This window comes from Nansenia antarctica, assembly GCF_963989245.1.
Source record: "Nansenia antarctica genome assembly, chromosome: 5".
In the NCBI taxonomy this organism is placed as follows: domain Eukaryota; kingdom Metazoa; phylum Chordata; class Actinopteri; order Argentiniformes; family Microstomatidae; genus Nansenia; species Nansenia antarctica.
The window spans coordinates 56,499,772-56,520,390 of NC_137690.1; the positions used below are offsets into that span (position 1 = coordinate 56,499,772).

The window sequence follows — 20,619 nt, forward strand, 5'->3', positions numbered from 1 at the left end:
AGCCCCACACTGTTCGAGGACTAAATCAAGCAATCAACACTTTGGGAATGCCTGTCTGTCATGAGGATATGTACTGTCAGAGATATGTACTGTTGCAGTGATGATAGATTCTGACTTCCATGTTTTCAGTATGTACAGTATATGATGTTTTGCTTTTAAAAAATAATAATAATATGTTCTCAAATGAAGCTGTGGCTGCCTCTCCCTGTCTCACCTCTGTTGTTAATGTTAATAAATAATGATACATTATGTTGAAAGACTTGAATATTGATGTTATCAAACTTTTACATGTGTTAATACGTTTAGCTAAAACATTTTAAGAATGTTTGGGCATAATGTTTTAACAGGGTTTTCAGTAAACATTTTAAGAAGGTTATAAGCAAACGTTTTTAGAATGGTTTTTAGAGCACGTTTGTTACGAGGGGGGTCAGCGAGGACACCTCCCCGATGCCTCTGCTGGTTGAAGAGCAGCATCACTCCAGCCCTGGACTAATTACGTGATTATTGTCACCTGTGAGTGTTTGTATGTGTATTTAGGTGTGTCCCATTTCCCTGTTCCCTTGTCAGTTGTTCGTAATTGTTAGCGTCTTGTGAACCCTCGTCTTTCCCTTAAGAATATTGTGCATGATACTTGTCCCTGTCTTTTCGGTCCTGGAGGACTTTACCTTACCTGTCGCTACTTCCAGGTATTATTGACTATATGTGTGTTTTGATTTGTTTGTGTTTAAGTGAAGTTTGCTTTTAGTAAACGGAGCCTTGTTTGCTCATCTTTTGTTTTCGCTACTCGCAAGTGTTTTGTTTTTGTTATTAGTTATCGACTCGCTACGCAGAGCCTTGCTTGCTCTCCTTTATTTTTCTGTGGTTCTGTATCACGGTCCTATGGATATTCAGTGTTTTCATCTCAGTAAAGAGAACTTTATTTTATTCATGTCTCGACCTCAATTCCTCTGAGTCGCACCGCACCGCACATGGGTCCAACACCACTCTACATTTAGAACATTATTCCAAAACGTAACACACGTTATCCTAAAACATTCTGGGAACAAACAAAAAACTTAAGCTGAAAATGTTTTGAGAACATAAGGTGTAATGTTCTAGCAATATTGTCAACTCACATTTTAAGAAGGTTATTACCGAACATTATCCTAAAACATTCTGGGAACTTCCCACTGAAAACGTTTTCAAGAACATTAGGGCATAATGTTCTAGCAATGTTGTCACTTAACATTTTAAGAAGGTTATCACACAACATTTAAAAAATGTTTTTAGAGAACGTTATCCTAGAACATTCTGGGAACTTCCCACTGAAAACGTTTTCAAGAACATTAGGGCATAATGTTCTAGCAATGTTGTCACTTAACATTACAACATTTTAAAAATGTTTTTAGAGAACGTTATCCTAGAACATTCTGGGAACTCCCCACTGAAAACGTTTTCAAGAACATTAGGGCATAATGTTCTAGCAATGTTGTCACTTAACATTTTAAGAAGGTTATCACAACATTTTAAAAATGTTTTTAGAGAACGTTATCCTAGAACATTCTGGGAACTTCCCACTGAAAACGTTTTCAAGAACATTAGGGCATAATGTTCTAGCAATGTTGTCACTTAACATTTTAAGAAGGTTATCACAACATTTTAAAAATGTTTTTAGAGAACGTTATCCTAGAACATTCTGGGAACTTCCCACTGAAAACATTTTCAAGAACATTAGGGCATAATGTTCTAGCAATGTTGTCAGTTAACATTTTAAGAAGGTTATCACAACATTTTAAAAATGTTTTTAGAGAACGTTATCCTAGAACATTCTGGGAACTTCCCACTGAAAACGTTTTCAAGAACATGAGGGCATAATGTTCTAGCAATGTTGTCACTTAACATTTTAAGAAGGTTATCACAACATTTTAAAAATGTTTTTAGAGAACGTTATCCTAGAACATTCTGGGAACTTCCCACTGAAAACATTTTCAAAAACATTAGGGCATAATGTTCTAGCAATGTTGTCAGTTAACATTTTAAGAAGGTTATCACAACATTTTAAAAATGTTTTTAGAGAACGTTATCCTAGAACATTCTGGGAACTTCCCACTGAAAACGTTTTCAAGAACATGAGGGCATAATGTTCTAGCAATGTTGTCACTTAACATTTTAAGAAGGTTATCACAACATTTTCAAAATGTTTTTAGAGAACGTTATCCTAGAACATTCTGGGAACTTGAAGAAAACTTCCCGCTGAAAACGTTTTCAAGAACATTAGGGCATAATGTTCTAGCAATGTTGTCACTTAACATTTTAAGAAGGTTATCACACAACATTTTAAAAATGTTTTTAGAGAACGTTATCCTAGAACATTCTGGGAACTTAAAGAAAACTTCCCGCTGAAAACATTACGAGAACGTTCTAGGTAACATTCTTTGAACATTTTTAGAACCAAAAATTGCTAGCTGGGAGATGCAAGGAATGACCATGATCAAAATGAACGTTTTGACCATGTTTTGGAGCAACATTAATACAGCATCTGTTTACAAACAATGGAGTAAAACAAGCTTATATTTAGAGTTCTAATGGTGGAACTAAGCTCATGAGGCATTTATAGGTCACATTTTTCAAGAATCAATGCGTGTGTGTGTGTGTGTGTGTGTGTGTGTGTGTGTGTGTGTGTGTGTGCGCGTGGGTACGGTAGCTACAGTAGTGCATGTGTGTGTTAGGGATTATCCCCCATCCCTAATACATATGAATTAATCATAACAGGGAGATAATAAAAGCCAAGAATGCACTTAAAAGGAGAAAGACCTTTACCAATCACGATTATGGGGGTGAAACTGGCAGGGCGCAGGAAAACACAGCAGCAAGATAATGAATGCCGCCTTCTATTTCTGGGGAGAGCTCTGTCACACTGACGAATGAGCTGTGAGATCAGCCATTCGTCGTTATTGATTGGAGGACCCCCCCCCCACCCACCCACTGTTGGAGAGCAATAATTCACCCAACCAAATAGACAGCAAATGATGTTTTAAAAAGATGCACATGCAAATCGTCAAGAGTAGTCTCTGCAGATCCCGACCTGTTGAGGAAATCACTTCTGCAGTCTACTTTGTTTAGACTACTACTACTACTACTACTACTACTACTACTACTACTACTACTACTACTACTACTACTACTACTACTACTACTACTACTACTACTACTACTACTACTACTACTACTACTACTACTACTACTACTACTACTACTACTACTACTACTACTACTACTACTACTACTACTACTACTACTACTACTACTACTACTACTACTACTACTACTACTACTACTACTACTACTACTACTACTACTACTACTACTACTACTACTACTACTACTACTACTACTACTACTACTACTACTACTACTACTACTACTACTACTACTACTACTACTACTACTACTACTACTACTACTACTACTACTACTACTACTACTACTACTACTACTACTACTACTACTACTACTACTACTACTACTACTACTACTACTACTACTACTACTACTACTACTACTACTACTACTACTACTACTACTACTACTACTACTACTACTACTACTACTACTACTACTACTACTACTACTACTACTACTACTACTACTACTACTACTACTACTACTACTACTACTACTACTACTACTACTACTACTACTACTACTACTACTACTACTACTACTACTACTACTACTACTACTACTACTACTACTACTACTACTACTACTACTACTACTACTACTACTACTACTACTACTACTACTACTACTACTACTACTACTACTACTACTACTACTACTACTACTACTACTACTACTACTACTACTACTACTACTACTACTACTACTACTACTACTACTACTACTACTACTACTACTACTACTACTACTACTACTACTACTACTACTACTACTACTACTACTACTACTACTACTACTACTACTACTACTACTACTACTACTACTACTACTACTACTACTACTACACTTTAAATCAAAATTGTATGATCCAACCACAGCAACAACACACTCAGGTAGGTTGACTGGTGCCAGAGAGACACACGCAGGAGAGGTGGCACTATGAGGAGTCATAGCCTCGTTGAGGTGTGGGTGGTAGAAATGGCTGCTATCAGGACAGAAGGTGAGAGGCAAAGTAGATCAATTGTACACAGTACATTGGTGTCAATCCTGTGGATTTCCAATCAATAAGTGCTGACTCTGCGCTCTTTTGGCATAATACGCGACATATCACCCCTGCTCGCATGACATGAAATGGCCTTAATGAGGCTTCAGTTGGATTTAGAGTTCTGCCAATGTGTTGCTATTTTTAGACGTCTGTGAGGCAATAGGGAAGAGTAAACACTCCTTTAACATCAGCATATTGAAAAAGATTGAGCTACCGACATGTAAAAAAGAATTAAGACAGAACATCACAATTCATATTAACTGCTCCAGCAGTTGCATGCTTTTGTCAGTATTCATTTTCATATCATTGTTAGAAAAGGACACAAACCAATATTTACAATTCAACGTCCACACAAAAAAAAAAAAAAGCAGAAACAAAAAAAATCTAAATAATTCCTACCGCAGTCCTATAAGAATATAAGATAAAGATAGAAGATAGATAGAAAAATCTATGGTGTTTTAAAAGGTTCCCACCAGATATGGATCACTGGATATTTCACACATCCTCTGGCCCCCCTTCACCTTCCTAAGAGATCTAGCACCTTATAGAAGGGACGAAACCCCCAGAGAGGGTCATATGAGAGTGACGGATGGTTAGGCAGAAGGCCTTGACAGAACTGAGACTGCCCTCACATCTGAGGTTAAGGGGGTCTTATGATGGATAGAATATAGAAAATAGAAGAAGAAAAAAGAGTGAATAAACCTATTACCCTTAAAGGTACTTCTTATTGCCCATTAAAACAAGTTGGGTCCAATTTCCTGCCCTCACATGTTTTATGCATACAGGCCCAGGTCTTTACTTTGAGGATCTGTGATAGGTCAGAACTCATTTGAAAAAGATAACTCCCCCAGAGAGCCATGATGTGATGCTTCAATGGAATTCCAAGTGCACTAAGCAAACAATGGAGGAGCAAGAGAGCAAGGGATGAGAGATGGGGGGGGAGAGAATGAAAAAAGATGGAAAGAGAGAGCGAAGAAAGACGTAGAGAGGATCTAAGCTTCTGAGTGCTATCCACTGGAGAGATATTATAGCATTACAGAGGCCCCTGTGCCCTACGCTCGGACCATTCTACACTCGTTTAAAGGGGGTTTTCTGTGAAAGACCGTTTTGTGCTGAATGACCTGCCTTAAATAGAACAGGGCTGTACGCTTGCCTTCCCCCCACTCCCCCACCCAAAGGAGAAAAATGGCTGGAATGAAGTGGGCTGCACTGGGCCGCTTAATCGCTCACTGGGCTAGAGAGAGAGATAGGGAAAGGGCTGGAGAGGGAGAGGGAGAACCACCTCTTTTTCCGTCTCTCTCTTTCTCAGGTCCTTTTAAGACAGCCACAGGCAATAGAAAGCTCATCTTCTGTTGGTGGAAAGGCAGGTTTTCATTCACCACTGCCTTTTCAAAGGACTCTTTAAACTCTCATTCAAGACTGCTGAAAGGTGAGGAGCATTCAATATCACTATTCTAGAAGAAGGAATGGTATCACAGACAAAAACAGTTCATATCTGTCTCATTCTGGATGATAAATGCATTAACAAAAAACATACACTGCTGTAGATGCATACAGGTTTAAATAGGCCCCTTCTAAGATTTTGAGACACAAGACACCCTGGATGAATTCCTACTGAGACTCAACATGTCAACTGAGGTCAGTGAAGAAGCCCTGACCCCATCGGTCACCAGGCAGATACTCATCTCTCCCCCTGCACTGAATTATGGGTCTCCTCTGAGAGTAGAAAAAAAATAGTAGTAAGTATGCACATTCATCTGGTGCAAGACAAAAAAACATACAGTGGGGGAAATAAGTATTCAACAAATTCTTAACATATTTCCATTGCAGCTGTTTAGACCAGATATTGGTATTAACTCAGCTAAAGAAATTATAACACTGCGATCCATAAAAAACATTACATGCAATAAAGGGGAGTGACACAGGAAAGAAGTATTGAACACTGCTGGAAGATACACCCGCGTCTCTTCCTCATCATCCTGGTGGAACAGATTCTGCTCAATAATTTCCCGGTACATGGCTCCATTCATCTTCCCTTCGATAATTTGGATTGCGCCAGTACCATGTGACAAGAAACAGCCCCATACCATGATGCTTCCATCTCTGAACTTCACTGTAGGTATGGTATTTTTAAGATCATATGCAGTCATTCCTCCAAACATGGAGCATCGTATTGTTGCAGAAAGGTCCGATTTTGGTCTCGTCTGACCAGACTACATTCTTCTAGTCATCTACAGGCTTCTCCAAATGTACTGTAGCAAACGAGCTTCAATATGCATTTTCTTCAGTAATGGAGTCTTCCGGGGTGATCATTGCCTTTTGTTTTCTTTGTGACAATTGTACCCGGATAATGGTCCCAATGGTGTTTACAGGGACATTTAGGAGCTGAGAAATCCTTTGGTAACCAGTGCCATTACTATGCTGCTCAACAATCCTGTTGTGGAGGTGTTGGGAGAGCTCTTTGCCTCTAGCCATCATGAGATGTTTCTTACAGGAAAGCTTGGTGACAAATTATTTGTTTACTTGGATTCAGAGGTGGGAATTCCTTTTTCAAAGAGAGGAAGTACAGTGGGGAAACAAGTATTGAACACATCAACATTTTGTCCAGTAAATGTATTTCCAATGAGCCTATTCAAGTGAAATGTGCACCAGAATTTGGTATTAACTCAAACCTCCAATCTGTGCTAATTAATGTCAGCTGGGTTAGAATATATTGATGGGCTATAAAAGGTTTTTTTTGTTACCAAGGTGACACACAACAAACATCAAATGATGGGTAAAAGCAAAGAGCTGTCTCAAAACGTTTGCAACCAGATTGTTGCAAAACATGAAAATGGAATTGGCTACAGATGTATTTGTATTTCACAACTTCTGAATCTTCCAGTAAGCACCATTGGGGGAATTATCCGTAAGTGGAAGCAACATCACTCCACCATCAACCGGCCATGCACAGGAGCTCCTCGCAAGATTTCTGATCAGGGAGTCAGAAGGATACTTAGAAGAGTAGCCAAAGAGCCAAGGACCACTAGGAAAGAGCTCCAGAAAGACTTGGAGGCAGCAGGTACAACTGTGACAGAAAGGACAGTAGGCAATGCACTCCACCGCCATGGCCTCTGTGCACGCTCAGCCCGCAAGACTCCACTCCTGAAAAAATGACATGTCGAACTACTGGGAGCATGTACTCAGATGAGAACAAAATTGAACTTTTTGGCTGTCACACAACACACCATGTTTGGAGGAGAAATGGCACTGCACATCACCCGAATATCACTATACAAACAGTGAAGTTTGGAGGTGGAAGTATCATGGTGTGGGGCTGTTTCTCCTTCCGTGGTACTGGCAGACTTCATATCATTGAAGGAACAATGAAAGGAGCCATGTACAGAGAGATTCTTGAGATGAACCTGCTGCCATCCACCAGGATGCTGAGGATGAGACATGGGTGGACCTTCCAGCAGGACAACGATCCAAAGCATACAGCAAAGGAAACTCGCAACTGGTTTCAGAGAAAGAAAATCAACTTGTTGGAATGGCCCAGTCAATCACCTGACTTAAACCCAATTGAACATTTGTGGAAGCATCTGAATATCCAGATTCACAAGAGGGACCCTCAAGATTTAAAGACAATCTGTGTAGAGGAATGGGTCAAAATCACACCTGAGTACTGCGGGCGATTATCTACTTCAGATAGCGCCTTGAAGCTGTCATGACAAACAAAGGCTTCTCCAATAAGTATTGAATTAATTTCAGTTAGTGTGTGTATACTTTTTTCCTGTTTCATTCCACTCCTTTATTACGCATAACGTTATTTACATATGGACTTTAGTATTTAGATTCTTTGTCTGGAAAAGTCTGGTGCAAATTTCACTTGAATAGGCTAATTGGAAATACATTTACTGGACATAAATGTTGATGTGTTCAATACTTATTTCCCCCACTGTACTTACCCACCAACATGCACTAACCCAGCTGATGGTACCTGTGCTGTACCTAGAGAACTCATTAGTGGCATAAGCTGGTTTATTGCTTTTTCTTACTGTGTTGAATTTAAAACTTGTTGATATGTTGAATGCTTATTTCCCCACAGTATGCAACGCTGGTAAACGCTCCCATGGTGATTTAATAGACACACAAAAAGTTTTCTGTATTGTCGCCATGGGAGAATACCACAGTTGCGGGCTTCCATATTTTCTCTCCCCTGAGAGTCCCACTCAATTAATTAACAATTAACTTTTCTCTCACAAAAACCCTGGGAAGTGCTTGGGGAAGAGTTTGTTAACGGGAGGTGCTGTGAAAATATCAACATCTTCCTCGGGACCTGCAGTGCCTACGAAACACACATTGTCTAAAGCAATCTACAAATCTGGAGCCTATGTGTGATGAGGGAGGAATGACACTCGGTGGGGGAGGGGGGGAGAGGTGGAAAGGGTGGGGTGACAAGATAGTGACAGTACAGCAGGAAGGCAGATCTATCACCAGAGGGAGAAGATGGATGAGTTAAACTGCAGATATTATTACAGCTAATGATTCACTTCAAGTGGCGATTACTGGGGTACGATCTGTCTCCCTCGCACTGGGTTTTTCCACAGAGTCAGTGAAGCTGACAAGACGGGTAGAGAGAGTATAATATTCATTCAGTAGGAATGCCATCTCTCAGATTCCCATCGTTAGGGCGGCAATAATGTCACAGAGAAAGAAAGATAGAGACAGAGAGAGAGAGAGAGAGACAGAGAGAGAAAGAGAGAGAGAGAGAGAGAGAGAGAGAGAGAGAGAGAGAGAGAGAGAGAGAGAAAGCGAAAGCCTGGTCTGCTGGGGTTAGCGTGGATATGTTTATCAAATCAAGATGAAAAGACAACAAACACTTCCCACTGGCATCATTACACCTAACATGAAATGAAATGGAGTGGAATATGAAGATATCACTAATAAGACTGAGGCAGATACTGAGAGTCTGATAGAATGACCTAAATATAGGATTGATAGATACAGTAGCAGGAAAGATTGAACTTAAGTCTAGAGGAGACACTATGTAGGTTGACACAGTATCTATCACAATACTATCATCACTATCTACAGTAGATATACATCGAGAGGAGACAAATAAGAATGGTAATAATGGTTCAACTGTTGCAGGTATTAGGATACAGGTGTTGAGAGGGGAGTGTGCGTGTGTGTGTGTGTGTGTAGTAATGTTAATGTTGAGCCTCTCTCACTGTACCTGGTTGCAGGGAGGGTGCTGACACGGGTGAAGAACACGGAGGGTTCCACATCCACGTGCACACCAAGAGAAAGGTCCCGATAGTAGCCTTCCACCTTGCCCGCACCTCCAGAGTACTTGAGGTTCATCACTGCTTCCAACGTCTGAGGAGAGAGATAGAGAGAGAGAATCTCAATTAAGATAAGCTTATTCTGAGATACAGATTCCATTGTTGTATAAGCCAACATTCTCAAACTTTCTGATCAGTCGCCAGTTTCTAGAGGAGTCGGTGCATGGAACAGTGAACCTGTGTGATTGAGGTTAAAGGTAAACACCACTGCGTCCCCCCCCTGGCAGAAGGGGGAGGGGAGGTGGAAACGCTGCACAGCTCCACAGTAAGGGGGTGGTTTGGGGGAGAGTGGCCAAGCAGGCGAGGGACGGGGAGAGGAAATTAAAAGTGACAGTTAATGGGAAGGAGTACTCGCTGACTCAGGCAATAGACTAAAGGGGGTGAGGGAGCGACTGAGGTGCTGCTTTTGTACCTCCACAGTGTCCACAGTGTACATCATCCCCACACATACTGCTGATGGAGGCACTTGCAGCTTCGTCCAGAACAAATTTGCCAATTCTTTATCATTTTCGATTTTTTTGCTTTTTTGGGGGTGGGAGGGGGGGGAGGGGGGGGGCGGGGGGGACTAAGTGGAATGATTCTGGTCTGGATGTCTGGCAGAGTCATTCAGAACCAATTTCATCCTAATGACTACAAAACTCCTGGGGAGAGGATACTTGGGGCACGCAATGGGACACTTTATAATACAATTACTCTGCCATTGTGAAACCAATATACCTTCCCTGACTTTTCATAAATGTCTGTTTTTAAGATAATAGCATTGATGGTGTGATTATCACCTGCCCCGAAAGTGCAAATTGTTATTTTGTGCAAGCCTCACCGTAGCTTTCACCTCATCATAGTGAATCGAAACAGGTTTTTTTATTTTTTGCTCAGGTACAGAAGAAAAACAGCAAACATTTGAGGCATTTTAGGACAAACAAGGCTAGATACAGTGGCTATAGAAAGTCAACACACCCCTTCACTTTTTACACATTTTGTTGTGTTATAGACTAAATTTAAAATGTATTAAATAAAAAACACAGAAATAACTCATGTGCATAAGTCTATGGAGGACCAAGTCTGTCAAAATTAACAATAAATATATAGATACATAAATTAATGTATGAACAAATAAATGAATGAATACACACAGTATAACGAAATACATTTCTATATTTATTTATTCTTTTACATTCTTTGTTTTCCACTTTCATTCTTTGTTTTCCACATTCTTTTCCACATGCATTCTTTCTTTTCCACATTCATTCTTTCATTCTTTCTTTTCCACATTCATTCTTTCTTTTCCACATTTATTCTTTCTTTTTCACTTTATCAGATCTGTATGCAAATATCTGGGGGCGTATCTTGCATGTTGTCCACGCCCCTACGCATTTTCATTGGTTGATACCACGTATGAAAGCAGCGACGCTGTTATTACCACAGACGGGTAGAGAGTCTATAGTCCCGTTCTCACACAGCCTCTTTCTCCCTAGAATTTCCATGGAATCCCAAACTATGTCGACATCCCAAGCTATTCCTGTGTTGTCCCCTTTCACACATGTCGGCAATGGTCTATACTAGTCCATCAGCACTGTATGGGAGAACTTGGTGATAACCACAATACCAGTTGACTCAATTAGACATACGCTCTGGGCTATGCGCGATGCAAGACAGCTGAGAGTGTCTCCACTGCGTTTATATCACAAAATGTACATTTGATAAGTAAAAGTAAGCTAGCTAAGTAAGTAATCTAGCTGACTATGACTGGAAACGAAGTACTATCCAGTTAGAATAATAGAAGATCTAGTTGTGTTTTCCTGCTGGTCTTGCTGCCTGGGTTTGAACAGACTTGTGGTGACTAAAAATGGCTTTAAAAAATGCCTTTCCACCAAAGAATATATATATATATATACAGTATATGCCATATATATGCGATATATCATACCTCCACTATGATTCATATGCCCTAACCCTTTTTTTTTTTTTAAACATGCTATGATTGGAAATTAAGTAGTGTCTGCTCTTGGCTGAGCGCTTCATCACGTCACGCGCAGTATCAACCAATGAAAATGCGCAGGGGCGTGGACAACATGCAAGATACACCCCTATATTTGCATACACATCTGATAAAGCGAAAGACAATGTTGTATTCACCTATCTATTCACATAGAATAGTTTGTCTTTGTCATTGTCAGATGTGTATGCAAATATAGGGGCGTATCTTGGGCGCACTCTACGCATTTTCATTGGTTGATACTGCGCGTGACGTGGTAAAGCCCTCAGCCAAGAGTACCTGAACATTTCATTACCATCTGGGTGGGCAAATTCTAGATGTGATTTTTTTATTCCTATACATCCCTAGATTATGTTTTGATATGATAGACCTTTTGGTTTGGCAGCTTATTAGTGGCCATATCTTGCTCCCTTTCGCATGATTCGCGCGTAGCTGTGCTGTGGTTGTGATAGAGACATGAGCCCTTTCATATTTTTTATGCGCCTGAGTCTCCTAGACACGTAGAGACCAACCCCGAGTCGATCAGAGATTCCTACGATGAGCTATGGTAACTTTCCCGCACCTACCCCCTACCGGTGAATGCCTAGTTTTTGCGGTTTTCCGGAGGTAATATGCGGTAGGTGCGGGAGAGTTACCATAGCTCAGCGTAGGAAGCTCTGAACGACTCAGGGTCTCTCAGGAGACCCAGGCGCATACAGTACATCTGGCTCATGTCTCTATCACAACCACAGCCCGAGCTACGCACGACTCACGCGAAGGGGAGCAACATATTGATTGATTGATTGATTATACTTTAATGTCCCCGCTTCAAGTGCTACAGAGACGATACATACAACATACAGCAGGCAAAGTAAACAACAGGACAGCAGCAAACATTGAGTGACATTGGCAGCAGTTTCCACCTGGACATGGCATCATTTGGTATATATATATATATATATATATATATATATATATATATATATATATATATATATATATATATATATATATTGCACATAACCCTTCAAGTGGTGTTTTCGAATATTGCACATGGCCCTTCAAGTGGTGTCTAAGATAAAGTGCAGGTGCTGGTGGTCATGTCCTAATCATCGTTTCTGCTTGAGCGAATTGATTAGTTTAATGGAGAATGGGACACATGATAGTTTTAAGAGCTTATTATTACATCTTGGCACGCGAAACCTTCTACCTAGGGGGAGAACTTCGTATTCTGTGGAGAGCGGATGTTGGGGGTCTGCGATGATCTTATTAGCCTTGTCCAGGACAGCTTTTTCATATAGTTTATTTAGGATCACATAGTCTCTTTCACCTACAATTTTCATGGCTGTTTTGTGAATGCTGACTAGTCTGTTTTTTTGTTGTACAGTTAAGTTGCCAAACCACACAATTATTCCATATCTGATTACACTTTCAACAATGGACTGATATAAAAAAAAAAATCTCATGATCTGCTTTCTCACCCCATAAAGTCTGAGTCGCCTCAGGTGATAAAGCCTCTGCTGTAGTTTGTTACATAAGCTGTCTATGTGTGTATTCCAGCAGAGATGGTTGTCTAATTGAATACCTAAGTACTTATAAGAGGGCACCTGGATGATTATTTGGTCTTTGACGACCACAGGCTCATGGTCAGTTACCTGCCTTGGGTCTAACACAACCTCCTGAGATTTGGTGAGATTTAAGATGAGATGGTTGCTGTCGCACCATTTAATGAATATGTTAATCTCATCATGGAGCACCGAGGGGTCTGTATCTTTAGCAAGGAGACTTAGAATTGCAGTGTCGTCAGCATATTTTATAATATGGTTGCTTGGGTGGTTACTTTTACAGTCGTTGGTGTATACTGAGAAAAGATATGGGGACAGAATGCAACCTTGGGGGACACCTGTACTGCAGTGTTTAGTCACTGACAGTGTTCCATTGACTTTCACTTGCTGTTCTCTTTCTAACATGAAGGAATGGATCCATTTGATTAAAGTACTATTGACACCCATGTATTTGAGCTTTCCTAAGAGCACGTGGGGTTGTACCGTATTAAAGGCGGAACTAAAATCAACAAACATAATTCGGGCATAGGCCTTTTTGTTCTCAAGGTGCTTGGATACAGAATGTGTGATATAGAGAATAGCATCTTCTGTGCTACGGTTCTGTTTATAGGCAAATTGAAAAACATCTAGCAGTGGATCAATGTGTTTTCTAAGCAGAGACAGTACATATCGTTCAAAACATTGGCAATAGCCTACAGTAAGAGGAGTATAGTATGATTTGTATGTATTGTATGTGTTATTATCGATATTCTAAAGGCTTGCTTAGATTAGTTTTGGACTCGTTTTTACTGATTAGATTTCTATTCTGGAAAAGTCTGGGAAAATGCCTATTTTAAGTAGATAATGTATAATTTGTATATTTAAACATAAAAATTCTGAAAACAATAAATGTACCCATCCATGGGTTTGACCTAGTCTCCAACCTTGCCTTCCTGTCCAAGGTGCTAGAGAAGGAAGTTGCTTTCCCTAGATTTGACCCTCACCTGACCTTCAGTGACCATATAAAACACCTGTGCAAAACCTCCTATCATCTCAGAAATATTTCCAAACTCCGTCCCACTCTAACCCTCAGATGCAGAGAAACTTGTCCATGCCTTTATCTCCTCAAGACTGGACTACTGCAATGCGCTCTTCATCAGGATTCCTGGCAAAAGCATACAGAAGCTGCAATGCATCCAGAACAGCGCTGCCAGGATCCTGATGAGAGTCCGCAAATACGAGCACATAACCCCCACATAGCCCCCATTCTACGCTCACTACATTGGCTCCCTTATTCAAAAAGGCCTTTGACTGTTGAACTGTGTTCATTTTTTTTTTTTTTTTTTTTTGTTAAAGTTAAATGTTTCAACTGATTATGTTTTAGGCAGTTTTTTTGTTTTTAATCTGTAGCACGCTGTAGCCTGCTGTGTACCCAGGCTTGAGACAGGGTTTTATATTGTAGTAATATTAATGTAACTTAATTTACGTTACATTTACAGAAGAATCCTTGTTTGTAGCGCCTCTAAGTTGTAATGAGATCTGCCCTAATTACTGCACCCTGACAATATTTTAGTTTAGAATAAGGTTGGTAATTTAATGTCAAACTAGATGTATTCCTCTATTTCAGAGACCCGCACTAGTTAAGGCACTAGGTGGGCAAAAATGCTACACCTGTTTAGTCTTCTACAAATAATTTACAATTCAAACAGTGCAGTTTTACATTTGTTAACTTAATGTTTTCCTTTTGAACCATTTATCTAGGAATCAAGGTAAGGCAAATACATTACAAAAAAGAAACAATACAAGAAAAAAGAAACAATATTACAGAGGGGTAGGTGCGGAAACGTGACCATAGCTCAGCCTAAGAAGGTCTGATCGACTAGGGGTCGATATCTACTGTTCAGGAGACTCAGGTGCGTAAAAAACCCTCCGGTCTCACGTCTCTATCACAACCACAGCCCGACCTACGAGCGAATCATACGAAGGGGAGCAAGATATGGCAGGGGACTTTTTCTGGCAAAACTCTTTTTTTGAAGAAAAGCAGTCCATACCTTTAAGAGGTGATAACCACTAATAAGCTGCCAAACCAAAAGGTATATCATATCAAAACATTATCTAGGGATGTAAAGGAATAAAAAAAATCACATCTAGAATTTGCCCACCCAGATGGTAATGAAAAATGGTTTGGCCCAAGGACGATCTTGACTTTGTCGCTTTTACCACGTCACGCGCGGTATCAACCAATGAAAATGCGTGGGGCATCAACCAATGAAAATGCGTGGGGCATCAACCAATGAAAATGCGAAACACGCCCCCATATTTGCATACAGATCTGATAATCGGGGAAAGAATGAAAGAATGAATGTGGAAAAGAAAGAATGAATGTGGAAAACAATGTGGAAAACAATGTGGAAAAGAAAGAATGAATGTGGAAAACAATGTGGAAAAGAAAGAATGAATGTGGAAAACAATGTGGAAAAGAAAGAATGAATGTGGAAAAGAAAGAATGAATGTGGAAAAGAATAAATAAATATAGAAATGTATTTCGTTATACTGTGTGTATTCATTCATTTATTTGTTCATACATTCATTTATGTGTCTATATATTGATTGTTAATTTTGACAGACTTGGTCCTCCATATAAGTCTTCACACCCTTTGCAATAAGTTAAATTGAATCCATCTTAATGCAGTGATAATAGTTCATGTAATTTTGGAATGAATATATTTGTTTTTATAGAGTCTCTGATTTGCATAGGTATTTCATCACTTCTGGGGACCATTTGAAAGGAAGTTTTTCAATATTTTCTCTATGGCAATTTATATTTAATGTCATCGCTTCAGATTTGTTCCAATTTATTTTATATCCAGATAACATTCGTTAGGGTTAGGGTTAAATGGTTAATTATATCAAGCACATGTTTTAAAGATGTCTCAGGGTTCTGCACCGTTAACAGTATGTGATTAGCGTAAAGGGACATTTTGATATTCATGTTGTGAATAGTAATAAAGTTTAGCTTCAGACCAAATGTGACAGGCTGAATCGAAACTGACTTTCCAGTTATGAATGGCTTACCCATTTGAATGAATGAATGGTCTTTATTGTCATTGATATAGTACAGGTACCATACAACGAAATTTGGGAGGGGGGGCTCCCCTGGGGCTAGGAAAAAAACTAAAAACAAGCAGGGAAAAGAGCTGGTTTACATAAATAAAGGCTATGTACACTATCCACTATACTATACTATACAAATAAAACACTGTGCTGTACTCTATGCTATGCTATACCTATTCTAACATTTCCTATCTCTGAACCTTATGTACCCGAGGGTTGTCATATTGCACATAGTGTTATTGCACATTCATTTAAAGTGTCGCAGTTTGCAGGTTTGAAATGTTCACAGTTGTGTTTCAGTATTGCACTTGATTACAATCTAGTGGCTGCCATCAAATTGTCTAGATTGTCCAGGGCCTAGAACCTAGGTCTTTGCTGTGTTCAGGGCCTGAATGGCCCTGGGGTAGAAGCTGAGCTTCAGTCTATTTGTCCTTGCGAACATGGTCCTGAACCGCCTGCCCGAGGGCGAGGGCAGCCGAACAAAGTGTTCGTTCCCAGGGTGGGATGGGTCTCTGGAGATCTTGGAGGCCTTCCTGAGGCAGCGTGTGTTGTACAGCTCTTCCAGAGAGGGATTTCAACAGTAATGGATATTAGCAACAGAGACAGAAAGACCATAAACATTATAACAAAAAACATTTACAGGAAAATAATAATTTAGACTTGAGTGGGCATTTAAAATACAAATTGGGATGTTGATTGTAGATGACGTTTAAGTCTAAACACAACCAGCATTATTGTTTGCATGGTACCTAATTCAATGATGACACTGTTACACTAATGTCAACAAATGGACGTCTACAGACTTCACTCTGTACTTTGGTTAGTAATGAGGGCCCCGGGCTGCAATATCCCATTCATTCCCACTGTGTGTGTATCCTCCATTACTACCAAGTATTGTATCATACAGATGCCGGATAATGACTGGACTAAAGGTGGCCTTTGGACTAAAGGTGATCACTGCTATTTTCACTTTCATGTGTTTGTTTGCCGTTTGACTTGAGCCATAATCAAAACTCTTAATGAAATGTAGTAATAGCCTATTGAATAAAACTGTGAAGTTGATAAAGTCGACTGAAAATATAGTTTCAAATGTCAGCCCGAACCCAATGGGACCCTATGGGCTCGGACTGGGTCAGGCATGATTTTCTGAATATCAATTCGGTTCAGGCTAGCTCGGACTTGCCGTGACAGAGCTGTGTTTTTTATTTATTTTTTCTTGCATGCCTGTGTGTGAGAACTCCTTCTCTCTCCCTCTGATAGAGTCAGTGATGGATGCACATCAGCAGCACCACCTGTTTGTTATATAGTTCTGACACTTTTCTGTCCGTCCTATTTACTGAATTCATGTTTAAAGGCTGCAAAAATATATAATAATAAACATTCCTAATGCTAATGTGCATTTGCTCTTTCATGCCTCTTCACCTGCACCTGACTAAGAGTATAATATCAATTGAAAGCATAACAAACTCTGTTGCGTGAAGCCTTCTCTTATGGAGTGCATCCTACAGTATGTTCATCACCTATTACTATATTATAAACCCATTCATGGCAGGGCAGTCTCCCTGTGTAAAATACCCTAGAAATAAGAGGAACCGTATGACGCAGGTAACAAAACCTAATGCAAAATCTATTTCCTGTCAAAGAAAACCCTGGGTCTTACACCCCGGTCCCTTGTATTTGATTCTGGAGCAGGCCCGCAGGCCCTTTGTTGTATTAATGGTCCAAACAAGGTCCTCCTGAGGGAGGAAGCTTGTCTCGGACACAGTGGCAACGCTGATGCACTCCCCCCTCCCTCCCTCCCTCCCTCCCTCCCTCCCTCCCTGGCAGAGTTAGACTGGGCCGACCCCAGAGTCCCCTCTCTGTTCAATCCGCTCTTCCCTCGGGCTCCCAGAGGACTCTATTTCAATCACACTGAGCTAAAAATAGCCCTGGCTGTAATGAAGCAAGTGTGAAAGGAATAGGGCAGAGGAAACACAGAGCCTCAGGGGCCACGGCTGCTCACAGCCACAGAAGGGCTATTTCACACGCATTCCACAACACTGTTAGAATGACAATGACCCCCCCCCACCAACCCCCCTCAACCCATAGCCATTCTCCGGCCAATATTGGTACCCAGCGATAATAAGGCACCGTGCATCCTGCCTGAGAATATCAGAGTAATTTTATATCCAAATTCTGCCTGGAAAAGGGGCATACATAACATGCACTGTTAGAGCCCATTTTCTGTCAAGCTATAAACAAATATGGGTTCCCCTGTCAGTAAAAGCCTTGTTACAAGACAAGAAAATAGGCCATCAATGACCAATAAAGGCTTTTGTAAAAAGTACAAATATGATATAATTATCAAAGGTTTTGACATTCAAGCTTTATTTGTTCTGTTACCGTGACAAAGCCTCAGAAGTTTAACTAAAAGCCGTCCATTCACACTGCACTTGTCATTCAATAGTTGCCCCTCTATTCTGAGCAGGCACTTACTGTATTCCCAGTCATGCACATAAAGACTGAAGTCATGCACATAAAGACTGAAGTCATGCACATAAAGACTGAAGTCATGCACATAAAGATTGAACAAAGAAGAACAGGAGAAAGGACCGGGGGTTTGGTGAATGCCCTTCAGCAGAGAATAATCATCCTAGTGAAGGACGAGGCACAGCATTATGGCACGACGAGGTCATGCCTCCTCAAGTGTGACTCCTGACAGGAATATAAAGACCAAGTCCAAAGAGAGAGGAAGACAGGGTGAAGGATGGCTGCTCTTGGTATCACATAGATAATGCGGTTACAGGTCACAGAATGTACATCATAGTACCAAGGCAGAATAATGATTAAGTACACAGATCTTGAGTGGGCTACAGAATGACAGCAGATCCTTTCTGCACCATACAGTGCAAATAATAATAAATGTTTGGCTGCATAAAAGAAAAAAATACTTATATTGGTAGTAGAAAAAGTTTAAAAATGGTTTGGACGATAAATATATTTGTTGGGTACTTGAAAGAAAGTGAGAGTATGATAGTGGACACAATTTAAAGAGGTTGGGGGTTGGTTGGTTGGTTAGGTGCTGAAGCAAGCCCACTAATTAGGACAAGGGGTTTGGGGTACATTTTTATAACATCAAAGTCGATATTTAACATCAAACTGTATAGGAAATATCATCTACACTAAACAGTATACTGTACTGTATATAAGAGCAATAGAAGTATCATTGTTAAATAACACATAAACCTGGGGTGCCCAATACGTCGACCGCGATCGACCGCAACGGTACTGTGAGTAGATCGCATGGTATTGAAAAAAAGGAAAAGTTAGCCTATCATCCATCCTCACTATGGCATTTGCCACTTGAGTGACGTACAGGTAAGCCAGTCTGAGATCTCATATTTTCTTAGGGAACTACCTGTTTTGTATCTGGTTTACTTTTCTGTTTGTTGGGTGCAGTTGGATCAGTAGTTGGCTATGGCACTGCAGACTGACAACTGTCTGTGTGTGATAAGTAGATCTTGGTTCAAAAAAGGTTGGGCACCCCTGCCCTAAACCTTCTCAGTGACAGCCTTCTCATAGCTCTGATGAAGACAGTGTCAGCACTTGGCATCAACCCCTTCCGACCTCTGCTTCCATGTGTTGTAAGTAATTAAACAGCTGTCCTGGACATCATTCTCTTCCCCTGTGCATTGTAAAACTGGATCTCTTAACTATAAATCCAGCCAGGTAAGCTGACACAGTCAGAGAGGAACTCAACTGTGACTGTGATTGCAGTGTGTGTGTGTGTGTGTGTGTGTGTGTGTGTGTGTGTGTGTGTGTCATTGATTTTCATCAACGCGGAAATGTATTCACATTTTTCGAAAGAAAAGTCTGATCATTACATCAGATCCCGATATGCGGACCAAAGCATTAGAACGTGACACATATAAGGGGGAAGGGGACATCTGTACTGTAAGCGTAGGCTTGAGCCGGCAGAAAAACAGGCCTTTACCTGTTTTTGCGTGGCATTTTCTAGGCCAACAAATCACGCTAGATACACTACCAACAGTCAACAGGACCAATAGTACTGTAGGTAGCCCTTTAACAGTTTGTTCTGGGTGGTTTCCATAACAGTAAATAGCTGGAAGCCCACTGAGTGTTACTCATCAGATAAGTGTGGGTAGAAATCCCACTATGTTCCTCCTCTCTTCTCCCCCAATTTACACTGCGATCTCACACACCGTATGGGCCGGGATAGCGGTTGAACACAGATGCAGTATCAAACATGTCATTTTACACTGCAATCTCACACACTGTATCGCGCAAGATAGTGGCTAAACACAGACACAGTATCTGCAATCTCACACGCCATATGGGGAAGAGCAGTGAATACAGTTGCAGTAATAACACTTGTATCTATATCTTTTTATTCATTGTCTTATTGTGTTGTTAAATATTTCTATATCGCCTATATGTATCTATTCTTGCCAT

General features: G+C 40.4%; 1 protein-coding gene across 1 annotated transcript in view; it reads right to left on the reverse strand.

Annotated features, from left to right (window-relative positions):
- The window catches only part of trappc9 (trafficking protein particle complex subunit 9), a 203,413-nt gene that overhangs the window by 88,339 nt on the left and 94,455 nt on the right, over positions 1-20,619 (reverse strand). Inside the window, exon 17 of the mRNA XM_080532446.1 lies at positions 9,426-9,568. Within this exon, the coding sequence (XP_080388572.1) occupies positions 9,426-9,568 (143 nt within the window). The remainder of the gene's footprint in view (positions 1-9,425; positions 9,569-20,619) is intronic.